This window comes from Rhinolophus ferrumequinum, chromosome 20 (genome assembly GCF_004115265.2).
Source record: "Rhinolophus ferrumequinum isolate MPI-CBG mRhiFer1 chromosome 20, mRhiFer1_v1.p, whole genome shotgun sequence".
NCBI lineage: Eukaryota > Metazoa > Chordata > Mammalia > Chiroptera > Rhinolophidae > Rhinolophus > Rhinolophus ferrumequinum.
Window position 1 is genome coordinate 1,221,650 of NC_046303.1, and position 23,508 is coordinate 1,245,157.

The following is a 23,508-nucleotide window of genomic DNA, read 5'->3' on the forward strand; positions in this document are numbered from 1 at the left end:
AAATCTATTTCTGATATATCAGAAACAGACTTGTTTTGTCTGTTCCATTGGTTTATCAATGTTCTAGCACCACACAATTTTAATTATTGTTTTAATCAACATCATACAGTTCTTTGTCTTTTTTTTTTCATCCAGAGGTTTCCTGGCTTCCTACTAAGTTTATATTTCCAAATGAACTTTAGAATCAATTTGGCTTAAAACACAACACTTCTAGTTACTTATATATGTTTTAATCTTTTTAAAACTTTCTAAAATTGAAAATATCAAACATATGTAAATGAATGCAGAATAGTAGACATGAAGCCCCGTGGACCAGCACACAACTTCGATGATCATTGCATGGCCAGTCTTCTCTATGGATCCTCCCATACATTTCCTCCTCTTATTATTTTGAAACATATCTCAGATATATCATTTCATCTGTAAATATTTAAATATATAAATCTAAACAAGAATAATTCTTTTTTAGTAACAACATCGAAATACTATTATCACACAGGCACTGAAATATCCTTAATTTCCCATAATTGTCTCAGAAATACCTTTTTTCTGGGTGTTAATTGAGATTAAAGTGAATTTATAGATTAATTTAGTGAACACTGACATCTTGATAGCTGAGTTTTCGTATCCACAGGAAAGGTGTGTCTTTCCATCATTGAAGTCTTCTTATCATCCACTGCTGTTTGGAGTGTTTTCAAACAGGTAGTTTAATTGTTTCGTTTATCTGATTCGTTTTCATCTTTGTTGTGGCTTTTGTAAATTATATCCTCCAACTGGTTGTTTGTATTTATACATAATGTTGATTTATATGTGGTAATTTTCTTTCCACTAACTTACTGCAGTTTTTCCTGTGTGTGGTGTATTTTTTGATTGACTTTATTGCATTTGAAGGAATTCATCAGATCATCTGCAAATAGTCATGGTCAGACATCCTCACTCCTTTTAAACTCTGATTTCTTTCACTTATCTAACCAAATTGACCAGTGTGTCCAGATATGTGTTAAGTAACAGTGGTAACAGGCCATCCACGCCTGGTGTGGATGAACAAATTAAGGAAGGCAGAGGTGTTCCTATGAGAAAGACTGTTGAGTAATACCACCTTCGAGACAGATTTACTTGTCAGGGCTCCAGCGACATTCATCCCCAAAGCAAAGCTACCAGAAGGAGACTGAATCACTTTTACACTTTTACTAGTAAAATTCATCCACTTTGAGGTTTCCCTCCCACTGCCGATTTCCACCCCTCTGAGTGTAGTGAAGCGAAGGGGCAGGGACACTTGGCTGTCCTAACCCCCTGGCCGTCACCTTCTGCACCAGCTCTTCTAGGTGTGGTCTCCCGGGGTGCCGTGCACCCTGAATCTATATAAACAAGTGTACTTCGTGTGTCCCCAGTTGCTGAGGATTTTAAGTTTCACACATAATAAGGATTCAGAAACTTCATGCTGAAAATAAAGAAAAAATAAAATTAATGCCTTATCAAGAAATCCATCTCAAAGAATCCCGAGGAAGGCTGACGTAATGGGAAATTCAAACTCTTTCCTTCCTCCCTTCCTAACACAAGGGTATCCAAACATCACTCTAGTGGACGAGAAAATGAGCCACCGTAAGTAAAGAGCTCCTAAGAAGACAAGTTCCGGGGAAGGAAGAGCGTATGGCAGCCTGGACACCAGGTGCTCTCACTTCCTCTCAGATGCCCCCACAGTGCTCCTACATGGCCGTCCCATGAGGGAGTGAGTGACACGGCCGTACAGTCACATAGGAAACTCCTCAGGCACATTCAGTTCTAACACATTGTTTTCAGCCTAGATTTTCTCACCATGGGCCAAGTAGTGTCATCAAACACTTGCTTTTACATGATATGAGACGCCTTCTGTATTTCTTCATTACTTCCTGTGGCTAATGAGAGACAGTGAAGATATATTTCATGCACCTTAATGACTTTCGGGGGCCTTGTATGCTAACAGTTGGTGCTTTTTCCCCTTTGAGTTAAGGAGAGAAGTTTTGCCTGTATCGTCTGGTGTTAAGTATTTGTTTTCTCTTCCCCTGACTTCCTCTCTGCCTCTAACCATCTCATACTGCACCACCGCCCTCATAAGAAAGTTGAGACAGTGACTGTCTAACCTAACAGTGCAAGGGAACCAGACTGGTAAGAGAAGGACTGAGAAGGTGAATACAGTTTTTAAAAAGTGATAGCAAACGAGGAAGAATTAGGCTTAGAAGCCACTTCGGTATTTGCCTGTCTTTTGCATTAAAATGCACATAAGCACTGGGAGCTCAGAACTGAAGCTCAGAAAAGCCTCGTTTAGCTTATGCTCCTGTCACGGTTATTCTCACACACCACTTCCGGCACGCAACCCCAACACACCCCTCCCAGGAGCGGAGCCCGCATCCCCTAGCCAGGGCTCATTACCTGGAGCTCAAAGGTTTGAACCGTGGTTCCTGTTTTGTTATATAAAAACTGACCTAGGAAAACCTCTTCTCCTCCACATTGTTTCAAGCTGCCCTATAAAAAAAAGTAACAGACATGTAGATCATCAGGAACGGATGCTCGGTTAACATAAATGGAGGCAGATGTGTATGCAAGGAGCAACAGTTCTCCAGACGTCTTTGGGGTCCGCCACGGGCGCAGTGCTGGCCCAGGTGCCAGTGCTGCCCTATATACCCCAAAGGTGTTGAACTTTGCAGTTTGCAAGGCAAGAGGCAGGCTGATCACAGGGCTCACTAGACAGGTAGGAAGAAGGTAGTTAGATAGATACATAGACAGATAAATACCTGAAATGTAGATGAAGGGTGCTCGGAGGGTGGCGGGGTGGGTGGGTGGATGGAGATAGATAGATAGATAGAACAAACCTCAGGCCTACTAACTGTATCTGCAGTCAGAAGACTTTGAATAAACTAAAACAAAAGTCCCTATGTTGACCCAGTGTTTTCCAAAATAAGATAAACTTAATCCAATTTCCAGACTGATCATACAAATAGCTCTATCCAAAAAGTATTTGCTGACTGAAAGAAAATATTGATATTTGTATGTAGTTTCATTTATTTATTTATTTATTTTACCTTCCTTCTCTACCTTTCAAAACCAAGGTTTTTGAGAGGAAAATACACTGGTGGGAATTAACTTATTTGTGACTATCTAAAGTTTATCTTTAGGTTCCTTAAATCATAGTAGCACAACAAAATAAAGAGTTCATTAATTAAATTGTTTTATAATGAACATATTGATATTTAAACTATTTGTAACATAGTTTTATTAAAAGAATACATCATGATTAAACAACGCACCCGCGATTACAGATATAAAAAACCCAAGCCTCATGTGGTTCCTTTAGTAGGGTAAGGAGGAGTGCTCATTTTATCTCCACCTTCTTTATTACCCTGTTTTAACTTTACTTGGTTCATAAATTTGCTAATATAAGAGAAAAACAATGAGAAGTAGTTTTGATTACTGAAGGATTCACCCATAATTCCTCGGTAATGAGCAACTGTGTGCACCTGTCTGAGGTGGGGTATGACCTGCTCAGATTCAGCCCAACTCAACTGTCGGGCTCAGCAGACAACTATCGTGGGTGGCAGCAGGCTTGCACCAAAGGATGGTGGTCATCTTTCTGTTCTGCAGCCCAGAGTCACGGCCTTCAGAGGCATTTGATGAAACACAGGCAAGCCGCCACGTTTAACTCTGAGCCCTCCCTCAGACAGGATACCAGGAGACTGAAGGCAAGACTAAACCTACAAGGAAGGCATGGGAGCAGACACCAGACACAAAGCCTGGACATGGCCAAAGGGCCAGTGGGGTAGTGCCCTGGAGAAAACACAGACTTCCCTGGCTGTGGAAACACGCTGACACGGATGTACACTGCAAGTCCCAGAAAGCTCCACAGGCGGGACATGGGGCTGTAGGGGCCCCAGCAGACAGGGAGCTGAAGCAGTTAGCCCCCAGCCCCTGACCGGTAATCATCCCGGCCTGGCCCAGCACTAACTGCCTTCATCCTCCCAGTTCTGGGACAGCTGGGCTCAGGAGACCTGCACATGTCAGAGGTGAGGGCATAGCCTGTGTGCTGAGGGCATACCATGCTCCTCTTCTCTCAGCAGCCCCAGCATGTGGTCGCCAAGCTGAAACCTGGGCACAGCTTGTAGAATTCCTCCCAGGGTCAACCTGCCCAATCCCACACTCTGGAGTCTCCAGAAAAAATGGCCCAACTAGACCACTGCCTGTGAAGACCTCGGTCCACCCACCCCACCAGGTGTGCAAAGCTTTCACTGGCTTTTTACTGTTTAGCTCTTAAACATGACACACAAACATCACCAGACATGTGAGAAAAGCACATAACGAGAAGGGCAGAGACCCCGTCAACAGGGGAGGGAGCAGAAAAAAACGAAACAAAACTATAATATCTCTGGAGACTTAAGAGAAAACATTGCATCCACAGAAGAAGAAATTTAGACTTTAAAAGACTATTGGGCCGGCCCGGTGGCTCAGGTGGTTGTAGCTCCGTGCTCCTAACTCCAAAGACTGCTGGTTCGATTCCCACATGGGCCAGTGGGTTCTCAACCACTAGGCTGCCGGTTCGATTCCTTGACTTCCCCAAGGGATGGTGGGCAGCGCCCGCTGCAACTAACAACGGCAACTGGACCTGGAGCTGAACGTCACCCTCCACAACTAAGATTGAAAGGACAATAACTTGACTTGGGAAAAGTCCTGGAAGTACACACTGTAACCCCAATAAAGTCCTGTTCCCCTTCCCCAATAAAATATTTAAAAAAAAAGACTATTTATAGGAAAAAGTCTTAGAAGAATCGTGACAGCAGAAATGAAAAATCCAACATAGAAGTTAAAAGAAATTCATAATATCTTTCAGAAGATAGGACAGAAAAGGAAAATAAGAGAGGAGATTTTTTAAATAACAGATTAAACAATCAGTAATCAGTTGAACCTTTGGGGTGTGGAAATGAAACCCCTGAGAGCAGCTGTACATAACTGGCAACAAGTCAGATTGGAGCAAACGGGCAGACAATCCAGAGGCTGTCCCAAAAGAAACATGAAAAAAGAAGTTTATAAGTTATCTGACATAAGTGGGAAGATGTTTACACTTCTGAAGAAGACATTAGGAGGAGGCCATTACTATCCTCAGGAACATCTAAAATTGTACACGAAGCAAATACCATTGGAGTACACTGTAGGGCTCAACTGAGGGCAGACTATTCCCCACAGTCACAGTGAACACAGAAATGCCGATTGAAACCAACAGTAAGATATACCATCTAGCCATGCCCCAAACATGAAACCCATTTTCCATGTGATCTAGCCCTTCTATTCCTGAGTGTAGACCCAGAGAAATGAAAATCAATGTCCACACAGAAACTTGTGCACAAATGTTCACAGCAGTGTTGTTCACAACGGCCAAAAACGTGGAAAAAACTCAAAGGTCCATCAACTGATGTACGGATAAATAAAATGTGGTCCATCCATACAATGGACTATTAGTCAGCAATTTTCAAAGAGAACATACTTATGTTCTAACATAGATGAACCTTGAAAACATTATGCTAAGTGAAGAAGCCCTTCACAAAAGGCCATGTGTGATTCCATTTATATGAAGTGTCCAGAATAGGCCCATGTGGAGAGACCAAGTAGTCAGTGGCTGCCTGAGGCCGGGGGCGTGAGCTGGACGGTGGGCAGCGGCAGCTAAGAGGGATAAAAATGTCCTAAAACCGACTATGGGATGAATACACAGCTCTGCGAATATACTAAAAGCCACTTACGTATCCATGTAAATGGATGAATTGCATGGTGTCTGAATTATATCGCAATAAAAAAGTAAAACACAACATATTGGTAAGATGAGAGCGCCACGGAAGGGAACTAATCTTCATTTTCCACCCGAGAATGTCAGTAGATGATAACCAAAACTGAAAAGTTAAGAATTAGGAAAAGCAAATATGCAGGGAAGAACCCAAATAAATAGCCAAAACTTTTGCAAGTGGAAGCTTCCGGGGAGAAAAAATTGGGGGGGTGGGAGTAGTAGGACAAGGAAAAACCGTGTTTCATTCTAAACGTATGGACATGTTTAGAGTTTTTAATTGTACATGTCTGACTTCGATTAAAAAAAGTAAAGTTAAGTAGTAGAAATCATCAGGTTCAACCCTGTCAATTTGTAGATGACAAAGCAGAGTCCAAGGGATAAGTGACCTCACTGTGGTATAGATGGATAGTTGCACAGTTCAGATTAGACCCCCGCTCCTAATCCCTAGCCAACCACTTTGTATCGTAACCCACTCCGAGCAAAGACTGATACAGCTTCTCACATAGACAGAGAAGTCCTTGGGTGCACTGGAGATGTTTCCTGAGGGCGACACCTTCTCTGAGATGTGCTCCATGGTAACTGCAGTTGGTATGATCTTCCTGGCAAGCTTGATTAGGGCATGCCCCTGGGAACCTGGAAAGGCCCAGCACTTCCCAGGGTGAACATCCGGCTACAAAGAAAACACAAGAGTTAATCTCTTACCTGGTTGTATAAATCCACCCCTACGGACCACAGAGCTCCCTTCTGCATATCAAACAGGAAAACTTCCAGACACCCAGAGGGTTGATTGTTCTTCCGGTGCCCATTATGCTTCTATTTATTTGAGCCCTTTATTATATGAGTATCTTTCATTGCTCTGACTGGACTAGGAGCTGCTAGATGACAGCTGGTTGGTATGGGTGGTGATGGCATGCTGGTGGTACTGATGGTGAAGAAGTTAGTGATGGTGGTGATCATTGTAGTGATGATGATGGAGGTGAGGATGGTGGTGGTAATGTTGGTGATGGCACAGGTGGTGGTGGTGGTGGTGGTGATGGTGGTGGTGATGGTGTGCAGATGGTAATGGTAGTGGAGGTGGTGGTGGAGGCGATGTTAATGGTGGTAATAGTGGTGATGGTGGTGATGGTGTGGAGGTGGTGGTAAGCGTGGCAATGGTGATAGTGATGGTAAGGAAGAAAAATGGCGTACCATTTTCTAGATCTAGACTGTACTCTGGAGTGAGATCCATAGGTTGCCTCGGAAGGTATTTCTAAATTAGAAACTAACTTCAGGTGTGTTGATTACGGTTAAGAAGAGCTCTACTGTCTGTTGGTGTCTATTGTCTTCTGGGTTGAAGTGAAATGTTAGTGGAAATTTTATTTGGAAGTTTCTCCTGTTATACTTGGACTTTACAAGAATGTGCTGGCCTGAGTAGCATGTAGCTCAGGACAGGCACGGAGGGGGCGTGCACCTTCCGTAGATGCGTGTGCACTGACTGAATTTGTCAATGGAAAAGGTAGGCCACAGAATCCACTTAGAGATGTAGAAGTGAATGTCCTACTTGAGAAGTAAATAATCTAGTTTACTGGTTTTAAAATAATAATTTAATAATTACTCATAGTTTACAGACCGTAAAGTAAGAAAGAATTCATGTAGTTTGATGACTATAAGAATACAAAGAGAGTTTCGGAATCTGCGATAAGTTCAGAGTTGCCTCCATTTTAGACATTAATATTTTCATGATAAATAATAATAAGAAAATAGTAAAATATAAACAGTTTACTCTTAATGTAACTTTTACCTGAAGGATAATATCTGGAGGCATTTCATAATTTGAGAACCCAATCCCATGCCAGTGCAGTTTGGCTTTATCATTTTTATAACTTTCCGAGGTCCCAGCTTCAATGATGGAGGCTCCTAAAATTATAACATAGTTTTTAAAATAAAAAAATTACACAACTCAAAACATCTCATTTAGAGTTTAATTATGTTGGAAAACTATTACTGGACGAATTATGAATAAGGTAAAATTCATACTCAGGAATTGGTAGGAAAAGTCTGACTTCCTGTTTCATTACCACCAAAATATCGTCACTCTGAGAAAGTTTGCTCTGTGTAGTTTCACATTTCTGAAACTTGTTTTATGATAAAATATTGAATTCTGAAGCAATTGATTTGGAGATGGAAATATCACATGGATCGTGTTTATTACCCAAGGAGACATATAAACCACATATTTTAACAGCTCATAGAGTAGACAAGTCTTTATGTCAGCCCAGTTCACTCAAAAATAAAAAAGCATAAAAACCAATAAGGACATAAATGTACTAACAAATTATATTCATGATAGCAATTCTGGAGATATATTAAGCTTTAATTTTAGTCAAAGATATATAAAATATAGTCATCAAATATTAATCCCATCAGGTTACTTCATAAGAAGCAAAATGTATTTTTACAAAAGACATTCTTTTTACAAAAGACATTCAAATTTCTTTTTACAAAAGAAAATGCAAATCATTTCCTCAGATTTCATCTAGATATCACAACATTTAAAATGCGTGTGCCTGACTGAGTACCTGATTACCAGTGCTTTTTCTAAGATGGCACAGGTTGAAATTGAATTTGTACCTAGGGTTGCCAGATTTAGCAAGTAAAAATCCAAGACTCCCAGTTAAATTTGAATTTCAGATAAACAGTAACTTTTTGGTACTACAGTAGTACGTCCCATATAATATTTGGAATATATTTATGCTAAAAAATTATTTGCTGTTTGCCTGAAATTCAAATTTAGCTGGGCCTCCTTTATTTTCTCTGGCCACCTGTGTGTGCCTGGTTTTGAGTGCTGATACTCTCTGCTCAGTCACACTGACAATATTCCTACTCCACTGACTGGTCACACAGTAAGTGCTTTCACATGCTAGTGTGACGACTGATGCCCCCACCCCCTTACTCTGTTCAAGAACACATTTAAATTGTGGTATGTGGGTTTTTTAAAATAATTCATATTTCTTCACTTTTTTAATTCATTTCCTTCTAATCAGCTTTATTGAGATATAATTCACACACTACACGATCCACCCATTTAAAGTGTACTATCCAGTGGTTTTTTAGTCTAGAGTTGTGCAACCATGAGTACAATTACTATTAGAACATTTTCAATCAGCCCCCCAAATCCCATAGTACTTAGTAGTTACCCCCACCTCCTCCCCAGCCTGAGGCAGTCACTACTGTACTTTCTGTAGCTACAGGTGTGCCTATTCTGGACCCCCCAGCCCCCCACCCCCGTCCCTTTGTGTCTGTGTAGCCTCTGCAGTATGGCTCTGTCATGGGGCACAGTGAGCGCCTCTGAGATCCCTGGGTGTCGCAGTGAGTCCCCATAGTCCATTCCTTCGCGGGGCTGAGGAGCGTCCCGCTGGACGGGCACATCGCAACTAGTTCCTCAGTCATCTGTTGACAGACATTTTGGCTATTTCCGGTTTGGGTGCCGATGAATCAAGTTCCTATGCACGTCCTCGTACAGGTTTTGTTGTGAACGTTAAGTTTAAATTTCTCTTAGGTAAATACGTAGAGGTGGGATTGCTGGTCTTGTGTTATATTTCACTTAACAAGAAATTGTCACAGTGGTTTTCAAAATGGCTGTGTCGTGTTCCGTTCTCACCAGGATCATGAGAGTTCCAGCTACTTCTCATTGTTGCCTGCACTTCCTGTGGTCAGGTTTCGTTTGTTTGCTGTTCTTATAGGTGGTTATTGGTGGTTTAATAGGGATCATTGTGGTTTTAATTTACATTTCACTAATGAATAATAATGTTGAGCATTTTTATCTGGTTTGTTGATATTCATATATCTTCTCTGATAAAGTTACTTTCAAATCTTTTGCCTGCGTTTTACTTAGTTGGCTGTTTTCTTATTATTAAATTTTTAGACTGTTTATAAATTATGGATAAAAGTCCTTTGTCAAATATGTGGTTTGCAAATATTCTCTGCTGGCCTGTTCTTGTCTTTCTATTAACTACTTTTTGCAGAACAGAAGTTTGTAATTTTGATAAAGTCCGAATTATGCATTCTTTTCCTTTTATGGATTACGTCTTTACTGTCTTATCTAAGAAATTTTTTCCCAACCCAAAAATCACAGAGGTTTTCTCTTAAACTTTCCATTTCGGTCTATCACCGTTTTGAGTTCATTTCTGTAAGGGGGACTTAGGAGTCAGGGTTCATGTTTGCGTAGGATGCCTAACTCCGCCATCACCACTGGCTTTCTTTCCTTTGTCAAAAATCACTTCACTGCAGACAGGTGGGACTATGTTTGGACATTCTATTCTGTTGCATTGGTGCCTCTTGATTCCTACAGTTCAAAATAAGCCTTCAAATCAGGTAGCGTGAGTCCTCCAACTTTGAAAAGTCCTTCTTTTCAAACCTGTTTGGGCTCTTCTAGTTCCTCTACCATTCCATGTACATTTCAGAAACAGCCTATACTTTCTACTAGCGGTCCTGCTGGGATTGTGATTGGGATCACCTGCAATCAATAGCCTCCTGGGGAGAATTAGCATCTTAACAACACTCCCACTTCTAATCCATGAGCCTGTTGTATCTGTCCACTTATTTCTGAATTTTATTTCTTTCATTAGAATATTTTTAGGTTGAAGCACACAGATCCTATGCATATCTTATTAGATTTATGCCTGAGTATTTTATTTTTTACTGCTGTTATGAATATTACTGTTTTTAAATTTTCTTTTCCCAATTTTTTATTAGTAGTATCTAAAAAATCATATATATACAATCGAACTTATTAACCTCACTAATTAGTTCTAGTAGATTTTTTTGGTGATTTTCTATATATGTCATCATATTGTCTGTGAAAAGAAAGATTTTTATTTCTTCCTTTCCAATTTTCTTCTCCTCCCCCCCCCCCCGCCCCCATTCTTCTCTTAGCGGTCGGGACTTCTGTTACAATGTTGGATAGGAACGTGGGAACTGACATACCTGTTTCAGATCCCAGGGGCTTTGGCCCAGAATATAATTTGTCTTTATGAACGTTCCCTAAACACATACGAAGACGGTGTATCCGGAGGTCGTTTGGTGCAATATTCTGTAAATGTCAGTTATTTCAAGCTTTTGATAGAGTTGTTTACATCTGTATTTTGACTGATATGCTGTCTTTTTTTTTTATTGCTTATCATCAGTCATTTTAGCACAAAATATAAAGGGCTGTAATGTCTGTGATGCTAACCTAACCTCTGCATCACTCACTTGGATGGGCTGTGCCGCCTTTCCCCAGGCCCCGGGTGTGGGGTGCCACCTTTCCCCAGGCCCCGGGTGTGGGGTGCCACCTTTCCCCAGGCACCCGGGTGTGGGGTGCCTCCTTTCCCCAGGCCCCAGGTGTGGAGTGCCGCCTTTCCCCAGGCACCCGGGTGTGGGGTGCCTCCTTTCCCCAGGCCCCAGGTGTGGAGTGCCGCCTTTCCCCAGGCCCCCCGGGTGTGGGGTGCCGCCTTTCCCCAGGCCCCAGGTGTGGGGTGCCGCCTTTCCCCAGGCCCCAGGTGTGGAGTGCCGCCTTTCCCCAGGCCCCCGGGTGTGGGTGCCGCCTTTCCCCAGGCCCCAGGTGTGGGGTGCCGCCTTTCCCCAGGCCCCAGGTGTGGGGTGCCGCCTTTCCCCAGGCCCCCCGGGTGTGGGGTGCCGCCTTTCCCCAGGCCCCAGGTGTGGGGTGCCGCCTTTCCCCAGGCCCCCGGGTGTGGGGTGCCGCCTTTCCCCAGGCCCCAGGTGTGGGGTGCCGCCTTTCCCCAGGCACCCGGGTGTGGGGTGCCTCCTTTCCCCAGGCCCCAGGTGTGGGGTGCCGCCTTTCCCCAGGCCCCCGGGTGTGGGTGCCGCCTTTCCCCAAGCCCCTTTCCATGCCATGAGATTGCAGTTTCACTCCCTCTGAGATTTGCACCAGCTCAGAGCAATCCGCTACAATCGGCTCTAGTGTCGTCTTCATTGTCTAGATTTGTTCACTTCACTTCTTAAATTGCCAGATCAACATGTTTTCCTCATGAAGAAATGCGGAGACCAGAGACGCTGTTGAAGCATGAGCTGCTTACACCGGACTGGCACTCCTTCACTCACCTGCTGACTTAAGGGCGTAATCAGCCATCTGGATTTGGTCTTCTCTCAGCTTTTTAAGCACATAATTTACCAAGTTTGCCATTTCCTGTACAAAGTAAAAAATAGTTTTCCATTAGCAATCCCTGTCCACTGCTGGAGTTTTGACATTTCACACTATTGTCCCCTAATCTGCAAAATAGTAATGGTGACCATTCACCAGCCACACGCAGAGCCCGGCACTGCGCACAGGTTTCTAGTGTCACCCTCACAGCTCAGTGTGACCAGTGCTTCTCAGGCAGCTGAGGGAGCGAGGCTGTGTCCCCTAACTCCTCCAAGGTCACAGAGCAAGGTCAGACCCAAGGCCCCTTCGGAAGCCCTAATGACCACCTGTCGGCTCTCAGCGAGACAGACAGTTGAGGCTGCATGTGTGACATGCTGAGTCCTCTCTTTCATTTGTTTCTCTGCTTGCTTAGACACTCGCACATTCTGTAGACATTTGGGGAGAAAGGCAGTGACGTGAAGTACAGATTGCTTGTCTTAGAAATCATTCATTCATTTGACGTAATGTTGGATTCTGAAGGACGTGTGATTGTAGAGAAGGGAGCGTCCTGAAGGAGCAGGCAGTTCTAAATGACAGCATCCCCCAGTGACAGAACAGTGTCCCAGGCAGTAGGTGGCCTGGGTCAGGTTTCTGGGCCTTGGGCCAGAAGAAGAAAATAAGCAAAACCAAGTTCATTGCTCTCCATTGTAATGTTGCCTAATCTGGAGCAAATTAGGTCAAATACACTAGTTTTAGGTCCGTGGATTAAGAATAGTTTGCTATTTAAAGCATTTGTGTATGGACATTCAGAGGCTGCGATTTCTGAATGACATTTTGTTTGTTTGTTTATTGGAAAATAAAAAAGAATTAGTTCTTTATTTTGGTGGGAATTGAGATTTCAATGCAAAGTCTTCTCTGTGACAAAGCCATGATGAAAAAGTGGCTCCCGGGGCAAGCTTTGGAGAAAGGAAGCAAAGTCAGGGAGGAATTGTAGAGAGGAGGACACAGCCACACATCTGTCAGCCGTTGATTTCTCAGAGGCCTGCTGGGAGGTGGCACCAGAAGGAGACCCTAGCCATGCCCGTCCCCCAACCCCACTGCACCTCGTCAGTGATGTCCGTGGTGTTCTGGGCCTCGCTGGAGTCTCCATCCGCGTTCCAGCTGTGATTGTGCAGGCCATCCTGTGTCTCTCTAAGTAATGCCTTCAGAACGTTGATTTGTTCAATTAAAAATAGAATTTCACGAAAGTTGTTTTCCAAAGCCTGGCTTTCTTTCCTGTAAACGGAGACCCCCCCCCACGTGAGAGGAGGAAGAGGTGGATTTCCGGCATCGCTGGTGCTGGCTCCGGCAGCAAAATGGAGAGGAGCTTTGTGTTGTAGCGAAAGTCTCACATGAGGGCATCTGGGGCGGCTGTGTGTGCCCTGAACACTGCATTCAGCACACGTGAGAAGGAGACACCAGGGGACGCTTTCCTGAGGGTGTTCTGGGGCTTGGGGTGTGCTCAGGGCAGGCAAGTGGGGCTCGACCAACCCTCGTCCCTCCCTCCAGGAGCTCTGCTGCCCTGCCTGAGGCTGGGTGACGTCACAGAGCAGTCCCAAGTCCCCCCTCTCCCCTTCCCTACAGGGACAGCTCACATGGAGCATGGGAGGGACGAGCAGTAGTTTTCAGCCTGTGCCCCCAAGGTCTGTGCCCTGGCCTCAGGGCCAGGGTGGTGGAGGCCGCCTGGGGGCACATTTACTTTCTAAGAATGGGTTCTGCTACTTTTATAGTTTGAAAATTACTGGTAGACAGAATAAGAAAATGTCCAGCCAATAGGTATCTCTTTATGTTGAAAAAAACATGATGAATGGATAAAGAAGATGTGGTACATACACACAATGGAATACTATTCTGCCATAAAAAAAGATGAAATAGTGCCATTTGCGACCATATGGATGGATCTTGAGAGTATTATGCTAAGTGAAATAAGTCAGACAGAAAAAGTAGAGAACCATATGACTTCACTCATTTGTGGGATATAAAATTGAAGACAACAAAGGAGCAAGACAAAGAAACAAAAACTCATAGACACAGACAACAGTTCAGTGGTTACCAGAGGGTAAGGGGGGGGGTGGGAGATGAAGGTAAATGGGGTCAAGTATATGGTGATGGAAGGAGAACTGACTCCGGGTGGTGAACACACAATGGGATTTATAGATGATGTAATACACAATTGTACACCTGAAACCTATGTAACTTTACTAACAATTGTCACCCCAATAAACTTTACTTAAAAAAACAAACAAGCAAAAAAATGTAAGCACTGCTTATCTAGCATTTTTTTTCCAATTTGTAGAACATCACGTGTCTACAATTTAGAACATACAAAACTTTTGAAGAGGTAAACACAGTTTAGTGTGTTTATAAGTTTTTGTTCTGTGCAAATATAGTAACAACACAGAGATCATGTCTACAGTCTTAATGTCTCCCTGCACTTCTCAAATCGTTAAGTCTGTTTTAGAATTCTTTTAATGGCTACGTAATTCTCCATTAAGGCATATGCTCTAAGGTGTTCAACCATTGGCCCATTTATCCTGTCTCTGTTGTTTTCCATTGTTTTAATCATAAATACTGAAAGCACTTCCCATTGTTTGTTTCCTTAAAGAATTGTCATAGAAGTAGAAATGGTTTTAGTCTTACAATTTTACAAAACATTTCAGCCTTTGGAACCACACCACAAAGCCCCACATATCAGAAAATCTCACTCACTTTAAAAGTTCCAGTTGCTCTTTTGGCATCCAAAGTCGGGCCTGAAAGTAAAAAAGACAAATCAAATAGTTTTTTTTTCTTATTCACAAAGGGGAAAGAACTCACACGTCCACTCTTGATGGACATGCGTGATGGGCGGGGCACATGGGGGTCCTCCAGAAGGCCTGCATCTTCTCAGCCTTCCTGGAAACACTTGTATTTGGAGGTGACGAGGTCACACCCATGTCTGTTTAGTGACGGAGGAGTGGCCTGTACTGGAGCTCTAAGATGGGTGTAACAAGCCCTGATTCTCAAGAGGGAAAATGCTGAGTGCCTTCAGAGGACATGCAAAGGAGGCGGAAGGGGCAAAATGTGTGAAATGGTGGAGGGGAGGGGTAAGGAGGGAAGGGGCGCACATCCAGGCATCCGAGGGCCGTGCTGAGGGGGCCCCTGCTCACCCTCTCAACAGTGAGGGGCCGTCCCCTTGCCACATGAGGGACTGGATTCCATTAGCAGTAGCCTCAGAAGAATTGCAGGCATTTAGCTGAACAGGACCACCTCGTGTTTCTACGGGTGGTGCAGGTCCAGGCTGAGCGCGGCCAGGGGCAGAGCTGCTCTGACGGACATGCAGCCGGGGCCCCTGTGGAGGCGGCAGTGAGGAGGCCCACTCAGCGACGGGACAGCTGCCCACTCCCGCTGTCCGGCCCCAGCTACTCCCTCGGTGCCCCGAGCTCCATGTGCCCTGTGGCTTCCAGACTTTCCCACAAATGGCTGCAAGCCTAGCAGCTCAGAACAATAGAAATCTGTGGTCCTGACACCGGAAGTCCAGTCAGGGTGTCGGGAGGGCCACACAACCCTCTGAAGGCTCACAGGGAGACTCTCTTCCTGCCTCTTCCAGCATCTAGGGACCCCTGGCCCTCGGAGCTTCTGGCTGCATCACTCCAGGCTCTGCCACTTCGTCACACGGCCTTCTCCCCTGGTGTCTATACAAGGACACTGGTCACTGTATTGAAGGCCCATCTGGGAAACAGGATGATTTTATCTCAAGATCCCGAATTGCATCTTCGGAGTCTTTATCCAAATAAAAGTCAGGTTCTGGAGGTTAGGCTGTGGAATTCGCCTTTTGGGGGTCACCTTTCAGCCCACCACAGTGACCATCCGTATGTAATCTGGGAAATAATGCTCCATCCTCTGCTGGTAAATGTCCTTTGGTTTCGAGACTGACTTGCTATCAGTGTGCTGCCCCAGAGCACATCTGCGAGAGGCCGTGGCAGTGGGGGGGTGCGGAGCACAGTGTGGAACAGAGAGCGCTGTGAGCCTGAGGTTTCTCCTGCCAAGCACTGACATTTCTCATGTGCGCTCCTAGGCGGTTTTCTTTGGACAGGGGTGTGGATTGGGAGTTTATTTTTGGTAGGAGTGAGTCTTCTAGTTTTTCAGTTTCTGTTTGTGTAAGTTTCCCAGTTTCTGTTTGTGTAAGTTTCCCGTCACTAGGGGCAGTATTTTCAATTTGCTGCTTTTTTCTGTCCTGGCCTTAAAAGGACATACACAGAATGGTCCTTCATTCATTTGCTTCTAAGTGAATTTGAGAGTTCTTGAAAAGTAACATTTTCCAGATTTAAAAGCATTTTTTATTTTGCCTTGTTTCCAGAGCTCAGGTGGCTTCCACTATCGGAACAAATATGATATTTGTTTTATTCAGGTCATGTTGACTGAGACCCAAAGTTTTATGCCTTAGAACATGGCTCCCGGAATCTGAGCTGGGACAAACTGGATGCAAGTTGTTCAAAAACACCTTTACTTTTTTCTTCCTTTACAAAAACTCCCACCAGATACCTCACTTTAAACTGTACAGCTTCTAGGTGAATCCTAGGAGGTCCAATGGTTGTAGACTGTGCCCCTGAGTAAGCGTGGTGCTCTGTGAAGGCTGCAGACAGAAACCAGTTAAATGCTGGAGCAAGTCTTTTGCAGTCGTGGGTTTAAGCTGCTCATCGTGACAGTGATTATATGGTTGCTGAGGCTGTACCTCGCGTGACAATAACACTGTGTCCTCAGCATAAGCAGCAAACAACTCAGACTGGCAGACACAGTGTCAGCAAAGTCTGGGCTCGAATTTCAGCTCTAGAACTTACAGCTGAGCTGCCTCGGGCACACACACACTCATTTCCTTAATTGTTCTGACCCAGCTTCCCAATCAATAAATGGATTCAGTAATGCTCTTATTAAGGATCGTTTTAAGGATGGAGTAACATGTGCATTCAGTGTGCCTACAGTCACTTCTAGTCCATAGTTGTGATCCTCCCCTTCTTGGCGGTGGAGGAGATGGGGACACACATCTAGCTTTTGGAAAGCAGTATTAAGTCACTCAGTTTCCCTATGAAAAGGTCACCTAAAATTGTGAATATTCTTTATCCTAACAATTGTGAATTGTTTATCCTTCTTTTAGGAATTTATCCTCAGTAAAAAATCAAGGATGGGTGAAAAGATTTAGCAACAAGGAAGTTTATGTTTATAATATTGAAAAATTGCAAGCGATTCAATTGTTTGGAAGTATTCATTGAATATATCATTCACAGGATTGTTAGCCATAAAATGCTGTTGTAAAATAATATGTAAAGATGGGGAGCGTGTTTAAAATCTGTTTTTAATTTAATGAAAAGCAGCCATAAAGTCATTTCTAAAGTGTGTAGCTCAGGATCTGTCCAGAGGTGACATAGAAGCAAGTCACAGTCAGTTGTAGGTGGTTTCTAACAGAGCCCTCTTCTGAGTGAAAATCAGAGTAACTTGTCAGTAATGAAATGACCAGAGTGAAACCATATCCTCATGAAAAATATTGGCATTAGATGAAGTCACTTAATGGAACTCTGGTCCCTACGTTATTTCTATTAGCTATTCACTTGCAAAACAAAAATAACATTGCAAGTTGGACTCACCTTGTAGTGTGTTAAATTTTAAATGAATGGCAGACAAAATGATTTACTAAAACATTACCTGGTAATGATAAAGCCTTGAACTATATTCTGTAATTGCAGCATAAAATCGTCTGGATTTCTGAGGAAACTCTGTTTTCGTAAACCACATGTGATTTCTAAATCCTGTTAAAGAAAAGACCAACTCTGATTAAAGAAACATTTATGTATCTGAAAACATTTATGAGATATTCTACATGAACTAATAGGAATTTCTCTAAGCATGGAGAGTGTATATATTCATTCTTAAAAAGAATATTAGACCCTTGGGTGACAATATGGATAATGGTAGCATAGGGTGCTCTAAAAAAAATCTGTCCTCTATTGAAACAACCACAAGATGGCAGAGATTAACAGGATCAACTTTTTTAAAATTCTGAAATCTCCAAAATTTACAGCAACCAGAAGACTGAAGAAAAGAGCAGATTTTTTTTTGGTAAGAGAGCAGTATGGCACTTTCGCTCACCTGCCTAGCACCTCCCATTCCCCAGCATGGTAGGGACGGTAGTCACATTCCTGACACAGCTCTCTGGAGCCAGTGGGCTAACACAGGCCTTGTTCTAAATGCTGTGGCTGTGAGTTTTGACCTGCCCACTGTTCCCCTGATTAGCTAGTGCAGAGGCGGACCTTTGTTTTATTCCATTCCCTTGGGCTAGAATTGTTTTCTGGGAGACTGCCATGTCTGTTGAAAGATTTAAAGTCATAAACTGGCCATGCCCACCTGAGCAAAGGACAGTGAATGAGGCAAGTGGCAGACAGACCCAAAAGCATGGGAGGGAGAAGGCAGAGGAGAAAGTCTCTTGTGGGGATAAGGGCTTGGGAAGGAAAAAGAAATGCAGTGAGCATGCTCAGAAAAGATCCTAGAGAGACTCTGGGGGTACAGCTTGGGCGGGTCTGTTGGCTCCAGGCAGGCAGGAGGTGAAGGCTAAGGCAGAGTTGTGGGTGGCTCAGCTTAGCCTTGAAAGAGTGCCCAGCTTAGAGCCAAGCAGTCAAGACTGGAAGAGTAGTTTATCTATCTATCTATCTATCTATCTATCTATCTATCTATCTATCTATCTATCTATCTATCTAAATCCCTATCTCCCTATCTTCCTTCCTTCTCGTTGACTCCAATAAGTCTCTGTCAGGTCATTTGCTGACCACTGAGATATCAGAACTGTGACTATCACTAAAATGACTGCAGCCGTCAAAAAGCAGTAACAGCAATCCCTGGGAAAAGGGAAAAATATGATTTCCAGTTACCACATTATGATATTGAAATGCCCATTTTCCGATACAAAATTAGAAGGCATAGGAAAAAAAATGGAAAAAAAAAACACAAAAAAATCCAGGAAAGTACTGCCCATTAAAGGGGGAGAAAAATGACTGACACCATCCCTGAGGAAGCCCAAACATTGGACTTACTAGACAAAAACTCTAAATGAAAAACTTTAAATATGCTCAAAAAGTAAAAGAAGCCATGGGTAAAGAACTAAAGAAAACCTAAGAAATGATGTGTGAATGAAATTAGAATATCAATGGAGAAATTATAAAAGGAACCAAATATAAACTCTGGAGCTGAAAAGTACAAAAGAAAGTACAATGAAAAGTACAACTGAAATAAATAAATAAATAAACAAACAAAAATGCTTCAGAGGGGCTTGACAGTAGATTTGAGCAGGCAGAAGAAAGAATCAATGAACTCAAAGATAGGACAATTCAAATTATTGAATCTGAACAGGAAAAGCATACAGAAAAAAGGAAAAAAGAGCCTAAGTGACCTGCAGGACACCATCTAACATATTAGTGTACACATTATGGGAGTCTCAGAAGAAGAGAGAGAAAAAGGCAGAAAAAATATTGGAAGAAATAATGACTGAAAAGTTCCCAAAATGATGAAAAGCATAAATCTACACATCCAAGAAGCTCAACAAACTTTAACAAGGATAAAGTTAGAGAGACTTAGACCAAGACACACTATAATCAATCAGTCAAAAACCAAAGACGGAGAATCTTGAAAGCAGCAAGAGAAGTACTACTTGTCCTGCAGAAGGAGTCCTCAATGCGACCATCATCATATTTGTCATCAGAAACCATGAAAGCCAGAAGGTAATGGGGTGACACATTTAACATGCTGAAAGGAAAAGAACTCTGCTGTAAGGGTCATTACTTAGTGAGACTCACCTATAAGAAGCAAAATCACTATAAACACCATACTTATGATGATCTTCCATGATCGAGTCAACCTAAAAAGAATAGAAACAAAAGGAATTCAACAGTACATTACCATGAATCTTGAATTTGAACTTTAACCGCTACAATCAAGCCAACAAATGTGCTTATTCTAGGTTGAATTTGTGAATTAATTCCTAATCCATTATCTTTGACAATGACAGAAGATAGTTTTCAGGATGGTATATATATGTGTGTGTGTGTATATATATATTCATCCATACATAGATACCCCTCACTTTCACCCACATTACTGTTACGCATTTTTATATGTGTATGGATGGTGCCTTTTCATAGATGCACAAATACTTATGAAGTAGACAACAAAGGAGGTTATCCTTGAGGTCTGGATGTAGAATGAACTAAAAACCAAAGTTGGAGTCCGATTTTGTGGAAATTAGGTATTAAGCTAAAGAACTATGACGATGAACAACTATGTGTTAAAATTCTCTAACTTAATCATATCCTCCTTGTCCACTTTTTATTGCCAAATAGCACACATGTAGGAAAGGGCACAAACCATAATTGCACAGCTCAGTGCACCTTCAAAGATGAACTACCCACGGAATCTCAGCCAGGACAGGACAAGCACACCTGCAGCCCTCTCCGCCCCCATCAGACCCTGTACTTCCCACCCCTGAAGGTTACCTCCCTCACGAGCCCTGTCCCCATTGACTAGGCCAGCCTGGTCTTGAACTTCTCTAAACAGAACGGGGTGTGTGGCTGTTTTGCTCAGCATGTCCGAGAATCACCACGCTCTCTGGCTGTGTGGTGTAGTTGCTTCCTTCTCACTACTGTATCCATCCTGGTGTGATGGGCGGCAGGGGCTATGATAAACACGCCATTGTAAATATTCTCATCCTCAGCGGTACTGTGACACTCCCGTACGTATCTCTGATGAACACACGAGGTGTGCCCCCAAGACAGGAACTGCTGGGTCACGGCTGTGCGTGTATTTTGCCTCAGCAGATCCTGCCACACAGTTTTACAGAGTGGTTGCAACTAAGTTTTTACACACAGCTCTCTAAAGGAAAAAGAAAAGCAAATGGCTAAGAGAGGCTGATCAGAAACTAAGACAGGAGACTAGGAGCTTCTGGACAAACTTGGCAAACAAAAGCTTTCTACTTAAAGCATCTGTAAGACCAGGTTAGAGGGGATCGCCCATTAATTGCAGATGACAAGTTGGTGGAGAAGAAGCGCTGGGTCACAGTTCAGAGAGCGGGAGATGCTGGGGCTGGAGGCCCCGCAGGCCACTCCCGCAGTATGGGCTTCCGGTTTCCTCTGGTGTCCATCAGCTGAGGGGCACGGTTCCCTGCTCCAGGTCCACGAAGAACGGCCACGGAAGTGACCTGACATCTGGAATCTCCTCCATTTGTACTTAAATATGTGCACGTCTTTACATTGTGTTTTTTCTTTAAGTTCATGTGCAATTGACAGTAAACAGATTACAACATTAATTGTTTCCAGTTAGCTAACCAAGTGATGTGCACATGTGCTCTGTCAGCGGTGTTGCCGCTTGTGGCTGTGACACTGCCTCTGTAGCAGCAGATCAGAGCGCTGCTGGACAGTGGACCAGGCTTCCGAGGAACCACCCCGCCCCCACACAGACGCTTCAAGTAGCTTATCTCCCAAACATGGCATGGTGCCTGCTGGCCGTCCAGGGTTGTGACTGTGCTAAAAGCCACTGAGAAGCACTTATCTTCCTGCCAGGGCCCTGCACTCTTGAAACCCCCCTATCCTGCCCCCCCACATGGGGGCCCACTGTCTAAAGGGAGTTATCCAAAGGTCATTACAACCCAGGAGATCCTCCCAATGGGCTGATTACAGGCAGATTCCCAGGTTACCTCTCACCAAAGGTGAGTAAGGTTTGTGACAAAACCCTGCTGTCAGGCCGGGCTTTGCAAAGCCCCTCTGGGCTTCGGCCGCCTGTGGGTTTCTGCCTCTGTGGGAGCTGCTTCTCTCTGAGGGTGTGGCTTTCACACAGTCAGCTCTTCTTGTGTGACAACTCCCTAGCACTCTGTGGATGTTTCTGGGCCAGCCTCACAGTTTCCCCTGGGAAGGCTGTTTTTTTTCCCGTTTTGCTTTCCCAGCAGGCAGCACAGAGGGGACAGGCAAGGGGCTTGGGCCTTTGGCCCTCCTGAGTGGCCAGCGTGTCCCTGTTGCCTCCTTGCAGGCGATTCCACACACACTCAGGTGACAGGAGCCCCACTCATTTCACACTGCAGGCCACTCCCACCCAAGGATATAGGACACGCCAAGCTGTCTGCAGCCCTGCACCACTGCCAAGCACGCAGCCCTCAGAGGGACGCCCTGGTGGGAAATGGCGCTGAGGCTGGAAGGTGACAGCCATCTCGCTGCGCTGAGGTCCAGGCTCCTGAAAGGGGGCTTCCCTTCCTGATCTTTGTCACCTGCCCCCGTAATTAATCTCAGTGCCCGGAACAGAAAGAAGACGGCCTGCCACTGTAAGGTCTGTGAGCAGGATAAACCTTCAGAAGCAAGCGTTTGCAAATGATTTCCTCTGAGAAGGAGAGACATTCTCACTGGGTCATTTTCCAAGTAAACAGAGCACCTGAGACTACTGGCAGGGGACTCATTCTGCAAAGTCACACACCCGCTGGAGTCCGGGTCCTCGCGCCCCGGCAGCAAAGCCTGGACACTGGCGCTGCTGCCGCCTTCTTCTTCTGGGTGGCCCCTGAAAATCAGGGCGCCCCGAGGCAGCTTCAGCCTTCCACTCATCCCCCCAGTGACAGGTCACCGGGAGAGGGACAACACCACAGGTTTTCTCTCTCTTGTGGGAGACATGACACTACACATAGGGGGTCAGGTTGGGGTGGGCTTTCTGTCGTCTTCACGAGTGTTTCTCCTTCGAGGCGGAGCCCAAGTGGACAAATCCTGTGCCTTGATGCTCTGTTGCATCACCCTTCTGTGACGCGTCATAATGGCACAGTGCCCGTGTCACCGGGCCACGTCTCCACCCGACTGGCACATGGTCCTGTCTGTGTTGACAGCTTTACTGCACCACCTTCCAAATCTGCCCTGTAGTATGAATGCCCCATACCTACTACTCTGCTGTAACAAATCAATCTTTTTCTGGATTTGCTTCAGAACTTTCTAAAAAATAAAATATGCCCACTACAGTGGACGACCCCAAAATATCATTCCCCAAAGTCTCTTTTCTTTCCCACAGATAGCTACAATCTAAAAATCAGCATATGTAATTCCCATGTGGTTTCTGGATTTTACCACATAAATATGTATCCATAAATAATGTAACAACCTGTTTGTGCTTTAAACTTAAATGACGTACGTCTCCGTCTCTGTTTTCTTAGAGTGTCTGTCTTGAGACATGTAAAGTCCAGCTCACTCATTTTAACAGCTGTGTAGTATGTTATCATATGTGTCCCACAGTCACGTGCCCACTGTCATGTGGGTGGACACTTAGTGACTTGGGTTTGCCCGCGGTACCCACGCTGCTCAGTGCGTCCATCACAGTGGAGCACCTCGGCACACACCTGGACGTGGGGTGTTGGCAGACTGATAAGCGCTCATTAGGGGCATAAAGTGCCAGCGTCACAGTCACTGTTCCCTCCGCCTTTGGGAGCTGCTCACCCCGGTCTTTGGAATTGATTGTTGCTGATGAGAATTCTGCCTGATCTTTCCTCTTCATTCACCCTCCGACCCCCTTTTTTTGGTAATTTGGT

General features: G+C 44.2%; 1 protein-coding gene across 1 annotated transcript; it reads right to left on the reverse strand.

The window, feature by feature from the left end:
* Window positions 1-1,321: 1,321 nt before the first annotated feature.
* Window positions 1,322-22,543, reverse strand: SUN3 (Sad1 and UNC84 domain containing 3). Its single transcript, XM_033087972.1, has 10 exons — window positions 22,419-22,543; window positions 19,760-19,821; window positions 17,619-17,722; window positions 14,652-14,692; window positions 13,007-13,178; window positions 11,885-11,969; window positions 7,584-7,699; window positions 6,306-6,473; window positions 2,410-2,502; window positions 1,322-1,441 (listed from the first exon to the last, which is right to left on the reverse strand). Exons 1-10 carry the CDS (start codon window positions 22,541-22,543, stop codon window positions 1,322-1,324), a joined length of 1,086 nt encoding a protein of 361 aa, XP_032943863.1.
* Between the last annotated feature and the right edge of the window lie 965 nt (window positions 22,544-23,508).